Consider the following 18,854-nt stretch of genomic DNA (forward strand, 5'->3'; position numbering starts at 1 on the left):
AACAAAATATCATATCAAATAGCATCGCAAATAAAACATTCCAAGTGAACTGAGGATGAGATACTATATAGGTGTCTGCACGAAGATGCAACTTATAAATTACTTATTTCTACAGCCATTTAAGAAATCATCCCTAAAAAAACAAGACAAAGCAAATTAATTAGTAAGCCTCACTTTAAACATTAAGCTTCCTGAACAAGATTATGCCCTCAGCCTAGATGGTAAACAACTGTTTGGAAATTATTTGCCAACTAAGAACTACTAGATGTTTCACAAGTCCACTTAAAAAAACAAAAGTAATTAAAGTAAAACTAAAATGATAATACTAATAAAAAGAGGGTAGTGACTAAATGGACTTAGGGAGCCAATTAGCTTCCCTGTCAGCTGGAAGTACCTTCTAAACTAAATACATACATGAAAAATCCAAATGCAAGGAAATGCTTTGGAAGGAAAGTTCAAAAAGCCTTTATCAGGAAAAACAAGTCACAATTTGCAACAGCATGGGAAGACAGAGTATAGTGAGCTTTAAGGCAAACTCTCAGCTTCAACTAAGAAAAATTTTAACTGCCTTGGCTCAGGAGCAGACAACTAATAAGCCAACAGCAATAAAAACAAAAGCACAGCGTGTTCAGAAGGCTATGGAATGCTCAAGTCGGGCCATAGGCATGTCGCTAAAGCCATGTCAACTATGTAGCAAAACTAACGTTTAAACACAGCTCTTCTCAATGCACTCCAGGCCTTCCTACCTCTACTGTAGACTCCTGTATCCTAACACATAATAAGTTGACATGAAGAACATCCAAGCCCTTCACAGTCCCAGGATACAACAATTGTCCCAGCAAACAACTCTGTACCCACAGATGGACACTGATCTTTTCATCTGTTCAGCCTGATTTTCATCATCTGGGCCAGGTCTAGAATCCTTCAAAGAGTGCGGAGAGCGCTGTTGTAAAGATCTGGGTTTACTCTGGCTGTGGCTGCACACTTTCAGTCCTAGCCCTAGGAAGGACAGACGAGTGGATCCCTGTGTCTTGCTGGCCAATTAGCCCAGCACACTTGGACAAGTTCTAGGCCAATGAGACCCTTGGAAAAAAACGCCTGCGAAGTATTTTTCTAACAGCTTCACCATAGACAACCCAGTTTTCCTGGCCTTCCAGCTATGCTGTAAATTTCTACTTTCTAGGCAACACTATACAGATTGGTATCATTCCCCTTTCAATCCAAAACCTCCACTGCCGCAACCAGTTAAAGCAACTGCTGCGCAGGTGTGAGGACTTGAGTTTGATCCATGGCACCTCTGTAACAAAAGACCAGAAACTATGGCAAGCTTTGAGAGTTTTTCTTTTCCTTCCTTCCTTTTAGATTTATTTGTTTTAGTTTATGAGTATTTTGCCTCCATATATCTATGCATACCAGGCATGTCTGATGTCTATGAAGGCCAGAAGCGGGCATCAGTTCCCATGGAACTAGACCTAGGGAAAGTTTGTGAACTACCATGTGGATGTGGAAACCAAACCTGGGTCATTTGTAATACTGTTAACCACTGAGTGTGGCATGCTTTGTAATCTCAAGGCTGAGAACATGAAGACAGGTGAATCCCTGAGATTTGCTAGCCAGCTGGACTAGCTGTTAAAGCCCAGACCTCAGTAAAAACCTGTCTTTAAAAACAAACAAACAAACAAAGAAAGAAATTGGCCCCCACCCCCATCCTGCCACTTGCCAACATCAATTTTTGCTGCCCAAATATTCCAGTGTGGCATTCCACTGGAACACAGATGACTTATCAGGGACCACATTCTTAGAGAAATCTGACTCCTCCTCTCCCAGCAGCTAACCACTGACAAGAGCACCTTAGATAGGTGTAGAATCTCATGCCTACTTCCTCTTTCCATGTGGGATTTGGTTTGGCTTGGACTTAACCGGTCTTGTGCACGCTGTCGTAAGCACTAAGTCATATGCGTAGCTGCCCTCCCATCCAGAAGACACTAGCTCCTTTTGGTCACCACTTCAGTTGCACTCTTCCCCCTGGCCTCTTTCCACAATGATCCCTTGGGTTTGGGAGCTGGGGTGTTATACACACGTTCCCTTTAGAGCTAAACATTCTGTAGTATTTTATTCTTTGCACCTGACCAGTTGTGAGTTCCCATTTACGACAGAAGCTTCTCTTTGACTGAGGTTTTTGTCCTGCCCGGTTCTGCAGCTGTTAAGTTCCAAAGAATCACAAAGAGGTCCACATTAATTATAAACTGATTGGCCCAGTAGCTCAGGCTTCTTATTAATTCTTATAACTTATATCAGTCCATAATTCTTGTCTGTGTTAGCCACATGGCTTGGTACCTTTTTTGGCATAGCAGTCACATCTTGCTTGTTCTGTGTCTGGCTTCCTATGTGTCTGGGTGAAAACTGCAGACCGAAACTTTCATCTTCCCAGAATTCTTGTCGTCCTGCCTCTACTTCCTGCCTGGTTACTGGCCAATCAGCATTTTATTAAAAATAATACAAGTGGCAGGATAAAAGATCATTGTCCCACAGCACTTCTCTGGTAAAGGGGCTGAGAAGTTCCTTAATCTACGGGTATAACAGAAAGTCATCAGGAGTCAGTTTATTATGTCCACGGAGCAGAGCAACCCCTGCCATAGGTTCTCAGCCAATAATGGTGCCCGGTATGCTCCTTAAATCCAATCAGAAAGCGGCTGGTTACCCCATGGTGTTTGTGCTGCTGCTGCACCAGGGGCATGTCATACAAGGTCAGCCATGACTGTACCTGGAAGAGTGTACAGCTGCTATGTCTGGGGCCTACTTTTCTTTTCCAGAGCACAGAAAGCAGTCTCGGCACTTTTATGAAAGCTAGCTAGTCATGATAAAGTCTCCAGGTCAGTACCAGCTGATTTCCCCATGTTCTGTGACACAAATATGTAACGTCTTAATAGGGTATCACTCAGGTTCAGGAAGGTAACCAGGAACAATGACAATAACCTGTAATGGAGGTCTCTGGAACCTCTAATTTCTTTTTCTTTTCTTTTCTTTTCTTTTTTTTTTTTTTTTTTGATTTTTCGAGACAGGGTTTCTCTGTAGCTTTTGGTTCCTGTCCTGGAACTAGCTCTTGTAGACCAGGCTGGCCTCGAACTCACAGAGATCCGCCTGCCTCTGCCTCCCAAGTGCTGGGATTAAAGGCGTGCGCCACTACCGCCCGGCTGGAACCTCTAATTTCAAAAGAAGAAATAATTCCTGACACTGGGGTTCTTATTTGTTAGCCTCTCATAAGGTTATTGTTACCACTAAAGGATAACTCCATTTTGATACATTTTAATTTTTCTGTATGTGTATAGATGCACTTTTTGTTTGTTTGTATGTCTGTATGAGACAGGGTCTCTCTACATAGCCCTGGCTGTCCTGGAATTCTCTATGTGGACCAGGCTGATCTCACAGAAATCTGCCTACCTCAGCCTCTGGTGCATGCCACTATGGGTACAAATTTACTTTCGTTTTTACAAGTTTCTAAAACTTTTTTGTAGGTGGGGTGGAGAGAACTGTCTGTGAATTCAGATGCAATGGGCTAGTTCTTAGAAGAGCACTGGCTCTGGAAAATCAGGCAGTCTAGACAGCTAACAGTCCTCTGAAAGGTTATACCTTCATAAAAACATTTCTACCAATCCTTTGAAGAGGGTGGCCTTATTGTGATGTGGCTGCCTTCAAAGAACAGGAAACAAGGAGCATTCTCCATCTCACTTTTAATACTTTAATACCAGAACCAGGATAGTTGAGATTTGTTTTTTCCTAGATACAGATCTCCATATGGGTCAGAAGGACACCGATCATGCTCTTAAGGACTGCACACCGGCTTTTTGCTCTGTCTAGAACACTTTTCCTTGGGTGATTTCACAGCTGCCCCCTTTACCTGTTTACTTCCTATTCAGATAGGGCTTCTCAATAAGGTCCTAAACTGAGAGCACATACCTTAAAGTGCAATTCAGACACTAGATAGTAAACCTGGTCTTCCTTGACATACACATAGCTACTTCTTCATCTAGCTCATCACTTTTAGCTCCTCTGTATTGGAAGATGAGAAACATTAGATCAAGAGTCTTGTGGTCTGATTCCTTGAAGTATTTCCTGAGTAGTGCTTTTGGTATCGATCAAAGCATATAATAAATATTTGTTGAAATTAATCAAAGTCTTTAATAACTATCAGTATGCTTTCCAAATGCTGGGAATTTCTAAACATATCACTACTAATTTGTTTGGGACAAGCAATACCTTAATGCTCTGTCTGCATGAAGGTCATGACCACCTTATTCAACAACAGTAAGCAAATGGTGCTGAACAGTAATAAGAGACAACTCAAGGAATTGCCCAACTTTTAATATTAAATAATAGTCTGTGGTAAAAACAGGAAAGTCCTTTCCATTTTAATCACAGTCTCATCTTTGGTATCCCCCCCCCTTGGTTGTCTGCAAACATCGAAGTGCAAAATAAAAAGATTTTTCTATCCACAGAGCCTACCCACAGGGCTTGTCGAACTCGGTCTAGAGTCCTCACAGACCTCTTGCCACATGAGTCCAAATTAAGGACAATAAAATGTACTAATTCTTAACAACTCTATTAAGTAGCTATTATTTCCCCAGCCATGTTTTAATTGAAAACATGGCAAATCACTGTACATCAGAGGCATTTATAAAATCAATCATTTCTATAATTAGCCATAACAGTGCTTGAAAGCAACAGGGATACCAGTCTTAGACAGATCAATAATCAAATAAGAAAAGGTACATAGCAAACACATACCTGCTAGTCAGGCGTTAAAGCAACCGAACAAAAATCAAAGCCTAAAATTCTAATCTAATCTATTCTGACAAATGACAAGTCCAGCCTGCAGAAACAGTCTTTGTTTTGTATCTTTGTTAAGTCTTCTACTGGCAATTATCCCTGGCATCAATGTTCAAGGCTGAACATATTTAAAAGGAAGGTCAAAGCAAATATGTAAGGTCAATTAATGCCAAGGCAAACAAACAGCGAAAAGCTTTTCAGTTAGAAACAGATATGCTTAACGAAGCCCCAACAGTCACAACCGGGTGTCAGTGTTGAGTGAATGACAGCTAAGCGGTGGAACAGGTCAGTGTGACTCTTTCCCTTTCACTGGTCTGGTAGCTGCTCTCAGTCAGGAGGAAGTGGGCACAGTACACACAGCATGATGATTTAGTGCAGAGACCACAAACTAAAGCCAGACAGAAAGGTGTGAGGAGAGGAAGAACTAGGCTGAAAACGTGAACAGGCTGAGACTCAAGGCGAGCAGACTGAATAAAGAGGTCGGGAAATGAACGGCCCGACACCTGCAAACTGAACGGCACTTCCAGATCTGCGAAACGAAGGCATCTCAATAAACAACGTATCCATAGCGTAAGCAAGGTTGTTATAAAGACCCCACCCACAACACAGGGATTCTTACATCTTCTCAAACCCAAATATTGATCAGTGCCTTGTGTTAACAATTAGTAACTACTTGCTTGGATAATTTTTTAAAGTCTATTTCTGTTCAAGAAGTTATGGGACATTTAGACTGAGCAGTGTGAACTCTTAGACACCATCAAGGGTGAGAGCACGGTACATGTGGGGTGGTGAAAACAGACTGAGAAGGCATCTGGACCTCAGCTTGGATCCTTGGCATTGTGCAGGGTGTGCTTCTACACAATTGCAATCTCAGTGCTGGGTAAAGCAGAGAAAGGCAGACAGATCCCCGGATCTCACGAGCCGCCTAGATGAACCAATCAGAGAGCTCCTGGTTCAGTGAGGACAGTCTCCAAAAATAAAATGGAGAGCAATTAAAAATGACACCAAATGGCCTCCACATGCACAGTACACACACACACACGCACGCACACACACACACACACACAGTAAAAATATTGAAAAGAAAATTTTAAAATAAAAAAAGAACTTCTACAATTCTAACCAAATCAATTTGGAAATCAAACATATATTTGTCCTGTGATGCCAGGACTGAACTACGGAATTCAGAGCCTCATCAAGCAACATTAAGCTGCACCTCCAGCCCTAGAAGAATAACTCTGAATGAAAATACAATGTACTCTAACTGATCTAAATTAAAAAAAAAAATTCAAACATGCAAATCACTGTAGAAAACAACAACAAGGAACAGCAAGACACAAGCAGAACAACTGGGCTGTTCCTAGCCTTTCCCATGAGCCATGGAGAAGAAACGAAGAGAAAAAGAGTATGTTGGAGGAAGGGAAGGGCTAAGAAGCAAGACACCATCTGCACTACTGTGGAATACCAGAAACTAGAAAATCTGTGCTAATAAAATCAAGAAAGCACGGGGATAACAATCTAAGTATACACACCTGAATCTGCCTGCTAAACTCTCATCTACACGACACTGTGTATCTCCACTAACCTTCTATCACAGCTATACCGTAATAATACCTAACATCCTCTACTTCTAAAAATCACTAAATAATTCTAAGGGAAAGGCTCCCAGGAGGGTGCTCCAAGCTTGATCATCTTACTACTGTACTTAAGAACTACGAAGATATAGACGAACAAATGGAAATACTTGAAGCAACAGTGAAAGTTGGCCAGTACTGCTTTATGATACACCCCATGCTTATTTTTAGTCTCTATATGGCTGGTACTAATTGCTGTTAACATTAAGGTATGGTGAGTGGCATTTTGGCTAACTCTGTTTGTACTTGACTTTATTTCAAACATAGTCTATAAAGTATATGCAATCATTTAACAAGTGAGGCTAAAAAATAACTTTCCTAAAAAACATTCCATAATGTAAGAAAAACCTTGGAGAGAAATAAGTAGTCTAAGGCTTTCAATGAGATGCAATGCCCTTCCCCCACTCTCAGACACAAAGGGGTTTCTATCCCAGTGTGTTCAAAGAAAACCCTGGCTTTTAAGCACCCTGAAAGGAAAGATGGATATTTTAATCTCACTAACTTGTAAAGTTTGAGAAAATGCAAGCACTGAGCAAATACTCCATGAATGACTAATGAACACTTCTTCTGGAGTCCTTGACAGTAATTGTGAGTCCTGTACAAGCCACATCCTGTACCATATGGCTATGGAAGGAGCCTGTCCAACAGGAGGCTTCTGTTTTCTCAGCACAAACAATTCCCATAATGCTTAATCAGGTTTAAAATGTCTCTTTAATGTTAAGAACTTACCTTTCAGTAGTCCCTAGATGGTTTCTGTGTATATACGCTGTATAAACTAAGAGCAAGCATTCGTCAGCCTTGTCCATAAAAGAGACATGCCACATCATGTGACTACGATTACTGGCTTACAGCTGCGCTGTGCCCTGCCATAACCTGTGAAACGACCAGGTGATGACAACAGGAAAAGACACAGTATTCCCTTCGCTCTTATCTGTGCTGGAAAACTAGAAAAATGTGCAGAGTACCAGCAACCCAGCTGCAGCAAGAGTGCCGGACATGAAAGGTCCAGACGCCAGGTATCTCGTCTACTGGGGATCAGGAGCACTTACTGTTCTTGTAGAGAAACTGGGTTCAATTCCCAGCACCCACATGGTGGCTAACAATCATTTGTAACTCCAGTTCCAGAGGATTCCACGCCATTTTGGTCTTTGTGGGCATTGCACACATATGGTACACCAATGTACAAGAAGGCAAAAAAACTCATACACACAAAATAAAAATAAACCTCAAAGGAAAAAAGAGTGCTAAGGGCCGAAGCGCTGGCTCTGCAGCTAAGAAGAGCACTGGCTGTTCTCCCAGGCCCCGTGTCAGGCAGCTCCAAGAGCTCGAGGTCTCCGGTCTCCTCAGCACCGTGTGCACTCACGCTCACATGCAGATACATAATTAAAAATACTAAAAGTAAATCTTTTTGAAAAAGAAAAATTAGTTTAACTGAAAAAATAATTTTATTTTTAAAAAGGTATTAAAATAACATGGGATCATGTTTAAGATCAAAGTACACAGGATGCTGAGTGCAACTTTCTGTCTCAGCCACAAAACTGAATTCTCAAACAGGATTAAAACCCTTGCTTACAGAAGTCTAAGTTTCCTACTGTACACTCCTTTGACCTTCTCGCCTGTGTTTCTTTTTTTTTTAAAGATTTATTTATTATGTATGCAATGGTCTGCCTGCATGTATGCCTGCAGACAGAAGTTGGCCCCAGATCTTATTACCGGTGGTTGTGAGCCACATATGGTTGCTGGGAATTGAACTCAGGACCTCTGGAAGAGCAGTCAATGCTCTTAACCACTGAGCCATCTCTCCAGCCTCCTCGCCTGTGTTTCTGATCTTATCACCCTGACGTGCAGTCACAGCTCAGAAATCGCTGTATTCCTCCAGCACCTGCAGGAGGAAACAGATGAACTGCACGTGAATTTCAGGTCCGCTTGAGCTACAAGAGTGAGACTCCAAGAAAACTGCAAACAAACAAAAAACATTCCCGAACAAAGCAACTTCAGGTGGCACCTAAATCACAGATAGGAATAAGACATTCCAATGGGACACTCCCATAGGAAGCTCGTGATTGTGTGATAGCCTTCCTGAAACACCTTTCTGTTTCCCTCTAGGCCCGTGTTTCTACGTTAAAAATCTTTCTCGTCAGAGATAGAAGTGCATGCCTATCGTTCCAGCACTTGGGAGCTGGAGACAAGAGAACCAAAAGTTAAAGATCATTCCTGTCTACCCGGCAGGATGAGCATGAGACCCTGTTTTAGGAAGAAAGAGAACAAACAAGTAAATAATAAACCTTAATAAATTCTACCTCTGCTTCATGCTCACTGGTCCTAAAATTCCCTTCTTCGATGTCAAGAACCTCAGCATCACCTCAGACTCTTCAGGTGTCTCCCAGTCCCTGCCTCTGCAGATAGTTCAGCAGCTAGAAGGCTAAGGCAGTGGAATGCAGAGCTCAAGGCTAGCTTAGACAATTCAGCTTAGTAAAAACAACAAACAAAACAACATTCCTTAAAGCCGTGGCACAAATACTACAGTACTAATATAGCTCAGCTGCAGAAGAAACACACAGGTTCTGAGAGACAGAAGCAAACTCACAAAAGAACAGGAACCTGGGGACACAGGCAGCCAGCAAAACCCCTTGAAACAGAAGGCTCGGGACACCCAGCAGGTCAATGAGCCAGGACAGGCAGAGGGCAGGCACTGCAGTCTCTTCTGAGCACTCTGCAACAGCAGTCCTCAGTCACAAGACAGGCAGACAGTAAGAAGGTGTTGCAGCCTGAGCAGAGTCTACTGCTACCTCGCTGGAACCATTACAGCACACAGGAATGCTTCACGTTACCACAGTTCCTATAAATCTAAAGCTACTCCAAAATTAAATTAGAGCTTGAGAATGGGGTCAAAGTAGAGATTATTTTATCCTGCGAATCAGCAAGTTATATGCTCCCCTAAATTGCTTCAATTAACCAACAAGATAAACAATGAAGGGATGAAGATTAGAACTATTAATAGATTTCAAACTTAAATTTTAGTGTTTAAAACTACATTTATGAGCAATAATTGTTCCCTTAAGTACCCTGGTATTTACTGCTTAGGTTAAGATGATAGGTTCCTTGTTTTCTCGGGGCTGTAACATGCATACTATGGCTAAAATTATTTCCCTGGGGAGAGAGGTAAGCAACATCTCCCTCTTCCTCTGAAGGTCCCAATGAAAAACTGAGGCACAGTTCCACTAAGATCCACTCTGGGGAGCCAATGAGTTTGTTAAGCTTCCAAAGGGGTTACTGAAGCGTGATGGCTTTCCCATAGGTGCACAGAGGGAGTCCCCTCCCCTAGTCGTCTTCCCTGGTCAATGTACTCTAGCCTCTCCCAAGGGTGATTAGTGCAGAGTTGCCTACCAGAGGTGGTGTGGAGCCCCTGGATACTCAGCTGGCTGTCCCCTCCCCTCTAAGAGATGTACTAATCAACACGACCAGCTGGGATGACCTTTTTCAAGCACGCACAGCTCAACTCCTTGAAGATGTGGTTGTCTGACTCAGAGGGTAAGCATATACAGCACATACACAATCTGGCCTTTAGCTAACTCTTGTCCATGGGGTCACAGAGCACAGATTCTAGTGCATCTTATAGTATACATATCAACTATAGTATACATATCAACAGGCCAGTTCTCAACAAGTCATGCAGCCCCAAATTTCCCCTAAAAACAGCATTTTTCCAACTGATAAATGCAAGAGATTGGACTGACTGGTGAAATGAACAAATCAAATCCCTAAAGATAGATACTTGATGATTAAATTTATGTAAGACTCTTGATATGACAAAACTATGCAGATGAGCCAGGCGGTGGTGGCGCACGCCTTTAATCCCAGCACTCGGGAGGCAGAGGCAGGCGGATCTCTGTGAGTTCGAGACCAGCCTGGTCTACAAGAGCTAGTTCCAGGACAGGCTCCAAAGCCACAGAGAAACCCTGTCTCGAAAAACTAAAAAAAAAAAAAAAAAAAAAAAAAAAAAAACTATGCAGATGAAAGAGATTAGTGATTGCCAGAGGTTAGAGACCCAGGGTTCAGGGAATTCTGAAAGTGAGGGTGGAATCACTGTAAGACAGGACCACTCTGCCTTAACTACACCAACATCGACACTGTGGCTATGTTCCCGGATGTTACTTTTGGTAAAAGGAAGCAGAACTCCCCAAACAATTTTTTATTTTTATTTTTAACCATATGTATGTGGGGATGAGTATGTACATGTGCGTGCAGGCGCCGGTAGATTTTCTCTGTGGCTTTGGAGCCTGTTCTGGAACTAGCTCTTGTAGACCAGGCTGGCCTCAAACTCACAGAAATCTGCCTGCGTGCCCCGGGCTCCTGACCTGGGTTTCCCTGCAAGAACACTACTTCCTCTTAACCGCTGAGCCATCTATCTCTCCAGACCTACCTGAAAGGTTATCGGTTAACTCACCAATGGGTTGTGAGGGCTTCAAGGCTAGTGGAAGCTGAATGACTAATTGTAGGAAGACAGGCTGAGATTTAATGAACTGGGCGTGGCGGCTCATTCTTATAATCCCAGCCTGTGGAAAGCTGAGGCCAGTCTGGGCTACAGAGTGAGACCCTACTGGAAGGTGGGGTGAAAATGGCTAGCTAATGTCTCTAAGCAACTCTTCTACCCATCTTAGGAACAAAGTCCTGACAGCTGTGTACAAAACCGTTTGGGATAGAAGCATGGATGTGGTAGAATCAAGCTACCAGTGAGAACAATCCCACACAGGGAAGCCACCTGGGCTTGGCCTTGGGCTGTGAAAATGAGCAGAGAGGTAGAGAAAGATCAGCAATCTGCACACAAAGGGAAGCCCCACAGGAAGAAGAGGCAATAGTACCAAGCTTCAACTCTTGACGACACAGAACAAGGGTCAGGTGTGGTTTGGGTTTTAGAGATGCTACATTCAAGGAACAGTGAGAGGGAAATGACCTCACACTGGAACCAGGTCTCACTTATGTGGGAACTGCAGTTGAAGTTACATAGCAACCACGATGGTGCAGGGGAGCTTTAAGTAATGAAGGTACAACAGGCGCAGACCTTGGGGACACTTGGGGACACTGTGAACCTATGAAACATCTCAGAAGGGTCCCAAGGAACATCTAGAGGATATGCTGACAAGCAATATGAAGTGCCATGAAGCTTACTGAGGGCCAGGCTGGAGAAATGGCTCAGTGGTTAAGAGCACAGGGTTCAATTCCCAGCACCCACATGGGAGATAACTGTCTGTAAATCCAGTTCCAGGGGATCTGGTCTCTACAGACATTGCATACACATGCTGCACAGACATACATGCAGACAAAATATACATAAAATAAAAGTTAATTAATTTAAAAAATTTACTGAGGGCCAATCCAGGTGAGTGTTGAGGTAAAGCCAGATTCAGCCATCAGCACAGGTTTAAAAAAAAAAAAAAGTCTTCAAAGCTTTTCACATTCAAACCTTACGTATGCATTCCAAAGAATGAAAGCAGAGACTGTATTATCAGGTTCTCGAGAGTAACAAAACTTAGAGAACAACTTTCTCTTTACATATGCAGAAGGGGATTTATGAGAATGACTTACAGGCTCTGCTCCAGCTAGTCCAAGAACGACTGTCTACAAGGGAAAGTCCAAGGATCCAGTAGTCAGTCGTTCAGTCCCCAGGGCGGGAGGTCTCAGCTGCTCTTCAGTATCCACTGGAATCCCGAAGAAGCAGGCTCCGATGCCGATGAAGGAATGGACTTGCTAGTGAGGGCAAGAGCAAGTAGAAGAGAAGCTTCCTTCTTCCACGTCCTTTATATAGGATGCCAGCAGCAGGTGTGGCCCAGATTAAAGGTGAATCTTCCCACCCCAAAATATCTGGACTAAAGGCGTGTCTTCCCTCCTCAACGATTCCGATTAGAAGTGACTCCCCCACTTCAAATGACTTAATTTAGTTAATTCCAGATGTAGTCAAGCTGACAACCAAGAGACTCATCACAGAGACTCAAACAGATACACTTAAAGACGGATAAAAGGAAAGAGACAATGATTCTACTTACAATGAAGTATCTAAGCCAGGTAAATTCAGAGAGACTGAAGGGGTGATATAAATGTTATGGAAATAAACGGCGCTGACTGTAACATAGCATTATGAATGTGCTTGATGCCATCCAATTATACTACTAAAATTAAAACAATAACCTCCATGTTGTGTATGCTTTACAAGAAAAACAGTAGTATAAACTATGAAAACTTGCAAGAAACAGCACAGAAATGTTAAAAATCTAAATAAGACTGCAGGACACTTGTCCAAAATGAAAAGTATGCATCTCACCCGCAGAGCACACAGAAACAGAGTAAGAATGGGTTATTTCCTATTTTTTCTTAAAGCAGTATTTCATATTTTTTTTAAAAAAAAATCAAGAAATAAGTTTTTGTGTCTTTTTTTTCCTCAAATCGGAACTACTCCTGTTACATAAGTAACTCTATTTTGGTGGGTGCACAGATTGAGAAGCATCTCCCGAGTCTCCGGTTATGTCTGAAGATAATCAACCAACCAGCCTGACCCTGATGGCTCTCCTAAACAGAAAGGACTAGACCAACTCTTCCATCATGAGCACGTTAGTATCATGAAAGGGGAGATCTAACCGAAATGGGGTGGGACTTGCTGGTTTTCCTATTTATCCAAAAATGCATTCGTTTTGGGTGCATAGAAACTATACAAGACAATTTCTTTTTTATTTTTTTTTAAACAAGACAATTTCTTTAACAAGCATATTGGGGGCGGGAAGAGAAAGAAAAACAAGCAGCAAACAAGTGTCCTGTCTTTCCAGCCTCACGTGTAGTCGCGGTCCAAATCCTGACCCGCACTGACCGACTAACAACAATAATGATAAAATCGACATTTTCCTGGTGAATCACAACACCGCCCGGAAGTTACGGCCACCGAGAACTTGGCCCCGCGCAATGCCCATCCCCGCTGCTGAAGCCGGAAGCAGCGCGGGCCTCCCAGGCCACCCAGCCTGCTACAGCAGCCTCAGCGCTTCGGGCTGCGGCCCACGCTCGGGCGCCGACGGAGGCCGCGCGGGGTCAGGCGCCTCGGGCCGGCTACTCACCGCGACACCCGCAGCCTGGGATGGCGGCGCTCCGGGGCGCGGGCTGTGGCATCTTCGCTCCCGCCACAGCCCGGGCCGAGCCGCACGAGCCGCAGCGCGCGACACGGCCCAGGACACGCAGCCTGGCTGAGGCCGGCTCTGCTGCTCGCGTCACGCCACGCGCGCCCCCGCCTCCGAGGATGACGTCACAGCCCGCGGCCTGGCGTCACGCGGCCCCGGCTCCTCCCAGGCCAGCGCGGAGCTGAGCTCTATCCCACCGAGGCGTTCCCAGTAACTCCTGAGAGAAGTGTAGGGGAGATGGAGGGGCCGGCGACTTGTTCACAGGAAGAATGTGAAGGAGGCACAACCCGGCTAGAGAGAATTTAGCAGCTCTAACAGAATGGTAAGGGTTTTGGTCTTTGGTCCAGTAATACTGCATTACATTGACAGATACCTAAATCTTGAATCCTGTCACCTCTGAAATAAATGCTATTCAGTCAAGACCTTAACCTTGTCTCGTGGTGTCTGGTAGAGGAACCGGACACATGTAGGGAGGAAATTCTGCATCCCTTATTATTAAGAAAACAGCATCACTTGAACCAAATCAATGAATCACTCCAGCTAGCATTAACCGGCTGTGGTGGCTTTAAGTGTCCCACCCCCCAAGGCTTGTATGTGTAGAGCTTAGTGCAGCCGGTGGTGCAATTTCCAAAGGTTCTGGAAAACTTAAGGAGGTGGGGCCAGTCTGGAGCAAGGAGGATGGGGGGGGATGCCCCCTTGAGGATCTTACCTGGTTCAGTGGTCCAAGTCTCCTCTGAGCTTCCTGTCCATCACAAAGTAACTAACCCCACGCACTACTGTCATCCCGAAGTTCTGTCCAAGTGCAATGGCCAAGCAACCACACAATGAACCCTCAGCCACCGTGAGCCAACATTAACTCTTGTCTCTTTAAGTTGTGGTCACAGTGGCTCAAAATTAACCCATACATGATCCTGCCAAGTATCTATCAGCATTGTCAGGGTTTAGGATGCAATGCCGTGCTCCTGATGACCCTTACCTGTGCCCTTCCATGGCCACCGCCCTCAGTTAGACAGTTGCTATCCAATGCTCATAGTTTCCATTGCTGTCCACACAGCAATTCACCTTAACTGGAACCGATGGCTGTTTCAGGGACGGCCCTCTCTTGCAAGGGTACTAGTGCATTCGTGCACCATCACAGTGTGTGGCATTGTACCTGACGAAAGCAAGTTAAGGGCTTATTTTGGCGCACAATTTGAGGGTCCGGCCTCCCCTGTGGTGGGTAAGCCATGGTAGCAGAAGTAGAAGGCAGCTTGTCAGCATTGCATCCTTCGGAGGCAGAGAGAGGCTGATGCACATCTTGCTTACCCCTGTCCTGGAACTAGCTCTTGTAGACCAGGCTGGCCTCGAACTCACAGAGATCCACCTGCCTCTGCCTCCCGAGTGCTGGGATTAAAGGCGTGCGCCACCACCGCCCGGCTTTTTTTCCTTTCTTGTTGAATCTGGTCCCTGCTCCGTGTGTTATAGCCACCATATTTATGGTAGGTTTTCCCTACTCAGCTAAACCTCTCAGGAAACAATCTCAGAAGACGTACCCAGAAGAGGTGTGCCTCCTAGGTGACTCTAAATCCTATCAAAGTAATAATAAAGATTAACCATTTCACCTAGTATCCCTGAGGGGGTAAAGCTTACAAAATAGAGGACAACAGTGAACCCCCATTCTGGATGCTCCCTCCTGCAAGAAACCCCTCAGGAACTTTGTGGCAGTGCTGAGGAAACAGCTTGTGTTTGCATAGGCTACATTCGGTGATCCTGTAAGACATCACCCCCTTTTTGTCCTTTCCGTGTATTTCTTCCCTCATTTTCTTTGTAGATTTTGTGAATTGCTTCTCTCTGACCTTCTTAGACTCACCTCCAACAGATGAACCTTACAGCATTCCTCAAGCCCCAAAGAAGTCCTTTAAGCATTGAGGTGTCCCTGGGTATGGCAGATGGGGAGCCAGAGGCTCTGTCCCAGCCCTATCTACACAATTAAGAGTTGGTTAGAGCTTAACAACAAGGCATACATAATCCAAGAAGCACCCAGAAAGCTGTAGGTCACAGGACTGGGGACAGACATGAAAGATGCAGAAAAGAGTGACTCGGGACAGAGGAGCCATCAGGAACATATGAGGGACCTGCCTGGAGAACTTAAGCCTAGGTGATTTGGACATCACTCTTAGGAACCCAAACAAGCAGGCGGCAGCCCCAGACTCTACACTGGCTGCAAGAAAGGAGCTTGATCCAACTCAGCCACTGTACATCAGTCATGGCTCTCTGTGAACATTTTCCTAAGGCAATCATGCCAGCCCATGAGACTGGTGAAGGCCCTCAAGAGCAGAGCAGATGCCTGTGGACCATCACAGCCAAGTGAAGTGGTCAGATAATCACCATCAATATATTTTATCTGGGTCAATCATATACCAGCAACCGAACCATAAGAGAGCTTACGTTTCTAATGCCAAGGTCCTTCTCCCCAGAACTTCGATGGCAGATGGGCAACAAAGGGGGAACTGTCATTAGAGGTGAAGTAAGGCACTCGACAGACTGGCCACTCTGATTGTATTTCTCATTGTATTTCACACAGCTCCATGGTGTTCCACATTTGTCCTGTGGTGCCAATATGCTGAAGAGCGAGGGGACTTGTTGACCCTTTATTAAAGAAAATTGTTTCGTTTCTTTTTATCAGTGTGTGTAAATGGCTCCAGCTCTGGAAAGATGTTATCCAAATACCACTGGAATGACTTGCAACCCAGTCGTTTCCTTAATTCAACACGCTCGCTGATGTTTCCATAGGATGCATATTTCAGAGAAGGTCTTTGAAAAAAAAAGTTGTCCTAAATGAAAACAAAGAGTCATTTTGTTAAACAACAGCAACAAAAGCTTTGGTAATCACGTCATGATGGCAAACATCAAGACATGTTTTCATTACTGGAACTAAAAATGCTTCCTCTTGCTGTGTAGCAGTTTTCTGTGAGATTAAAATCCTCTATCTTTAGCTGGGCGGTGATGGCAGTACCTTTAATCCCAAAAATGGGCAGTGAGGCAGAGGCAGGTGGATTTCTTTGAGTTCAAGGCTAGCCTGGTTTACAGAGCTAGTTCTAAGACAGGCTCCAAAACTACAGAGAAACCCTGTCTTAAACAACAAACAACACTGGGCAGGTTGTGGCACATGCCTTTAATCCCAGCACTTGGAAGGCAGAGGCAGATGGATTTCTGTGAGTTTGAGGCCAGCCTGGTCTACAAAAGCTAGTTCCAGGACAGGAACCAAAGCTACAGAAAAACCCTATCTCGAAAAACCAAAAAGAAAAAAAAAAAGATTAGGAGAAATACACAGCTTAATTATATCTAATATATGGAGACTTTTTTGGCATGTTATCTATAATTTATGTGTTTGCAGTGCTGTATAGAACTATAGCTACTAAATACATCACGTGTATCCATTATATTCCTCTTTCCTTGATTTTAAAGATTTCTTTTTCTAAGACAGGAGTCTCCTTATGTAGCTCTGGCTGGCCTTGAACTCAGAGAGATCGGCCTCTGCTCTGGAATGCTAGTCCTTTAATATACCACCATGCCAGAACATTTAGTTTGATTATGTGTATGTGTCTTTGTGGAGGTATGTATACCTGAGTTCAAGTGCCTTCAGAGACCAGAAGTGAGGCCATAGCTCCTGGAGCTGGACTTAACAATGGCTGTGAGCTACCTGGATATGCGTACTGAAAACTGAACTCAGGTCTTCCACTAGAGCTATATGCTCTTAACCTCTCAGCCATCTCTTAAGTTCCGTCATTCTACTCTGTTTTTGAGACAGGGTCTTACTAAGTTGCCTTGGCTGGCTTGAACTTGCAATCCCTCTGCCTCAGCAGGAATTCCTTGACAATTCCCTGATTATAAAAGAAATATTTTTACATTCATAATTAAAAATCTTGAATTATAGAAATTGCTGAGTTTTTTTTTTTGTCATCTTGGCACAAACTGGATTCACCTGGAAAGACAGGTTCCAAACAGGAATTGCCTCCATCAGATTGGCATGTGGGGCATTTTCTTGAGTACTGTTATAGGAAGGTCCAGCCTACTGTGGGTGGTGCCATCCCTGAGCAGGTGGTCCTGAGCTGGATAAGAAAGCATGTGGAGTCTCCTCATTGAGCTCCTTTCTGTCTGCTGGTGGCCGATTATGGATCCACACGAGAAGAAGAGAGAATTCACAGAGCTAGCACTTAGCTTCTGTTTTTTTTTTTGTTTTTTGTTTTTTTTGGGGGGGGGGGTTTCGAGACAGGGTTTCTCTGTGGCTTTGGAGCCTGTCCTGGAACTAGCTCTGTAGACCAGGCTGGTCTCCAACTCACAGAGATCCGCCTACCTCTGCCTCCAGAGTGCTGGGATTAAAGGCGTGCGCCACCCGGCTTAGCTTCTGTTTTTACAGAGGTCTATTTGTCTACTGTGCGAGACATTCTGAGATCTAAATTCCGACTAGTCAGAATTTACCACATTTGTCTTTCGTGACCTACAGTAAAAGTACTTTCTGTATAATCATTCTGTGTGGATGACTTGGTTCTGGTGTGTATGAATGCGCTTACTTTAAAATGTGTGGTAAAAAAGGAGGAGGGAGGAGGAGGAGGAGGAGGAGGAGGAGGAGAGAGAGAGAGAGAGAGAGAGAGAGAGAGAGAGAGAGAGAGAGAGAGAGAGAGAGGTTGAAGAAGCCATAGAGAGGAAGCCAGTAAGCAGTTTGCCTCCATGTTCTCTGCGTGAGTTCCTGCCTTGACATCTCTGGATAGTGGTCCATGATGTAGAAGTACAAGGGACATTGCTCTCTCCAAGATGCTTTTGGCCAGTGTTTTATCACAGCAGCAGAAAAGCAGACTAGGACAGGAACGTAAGATGAAGACCAGGACACTGTCAGAGATGTACTATGCGTTTATCTTAGAGGAGGCCTGCCATTATTTCTTGATGCATGGCATCTGGACAGAGATGTGCCCTTGGAGAACAGGGTGTAACCCTTGGGGACATACATAAACCAAGGGGCAAAGCTTGCTAATAGAAATCTTTGACTGTCGATAGGGAAGGAATTCACGTGTGGGCACAAAGACCGACACCAACCACATTACCCGGGAAACTGATAGTGGCTCGGTCGGGGATGCTGAAGAAACCTGCTCCTGTCGCTGCGGCAGGGAGGAGAAGAGTGATTCCCCACTGGATAAACGGATTTAGCTGTGGGGAAGATTGCTGCAGGGTGATTTACTTCTGAGAAACTTGAATG

At 44.2% G+C, this 18,854-nt stretch overlaps 2 protein-coding genes across 5 annotated transcripts in view; both read right to left on the minus strand.

The window, feature by feature from the left end:
* The window catches only part of Galnt11 (polypeptide N-acetylgalactosaminyltransferase 11), a 35,844-nt gene extending 22,146 nt beyond the window's left edge, over positions 1-13,698 (minus strand). Inside the window, exons 1-2 of one of the 4 annotated variants that reach the window (XM_075955428.1) lie at positions 13,562-13,698; positions 12,048-12,209 (exon numbers count right to left, since the gene is read on the minus strand). The gene's annotated coding sequence lies outside the window, so the exon portion shown is untranslated. Of the gene's footprint in view, positions 1-9,048; positions 9,128-12,047; positions 12,210-13,561 lie in introns of those variants that run through there. The other 3 variants (XM_075955429.1, XM_075955430.1, XM_075955431.1) reach the window with 3 other exon arrangements.
* Positions 13,699-16,254: 2,556 nt separating this feature from the next.
* The window catches only part of Galntl5 (polypeptide N-acetylgalactosaminyltransferase like 5), a 37,116-nt gene continuing 34,516 nt past the window's right edge, over positions 16,255-18,854 (minus strand). Inside the window, exon 8 of the mRNA XM_075955785.1 lies at positions 16,255-16,434. Within this exon, the coding sequence (XP_075811900.1) occupies positions 16,255-16,434 (180 nt within the window). The remainder of the gene's footprint in view (positions 16,435-18,854) is intronic.

This window comes from Microtus pennsylvanicus, chromosome 21, assembly GCF_037038515.1.
Source record: "Microtus pennsylvanicus isolate mMicPen1 chromosome 21, mMicPen1.hap1, whole genome shotgun sequence".
Lineage (NCBI taxonomy): Eukaryota > Metazoa > Chordata > Mammalia > Rodentia > Cricetidae > Microtus > Microtus pennsylvanicus.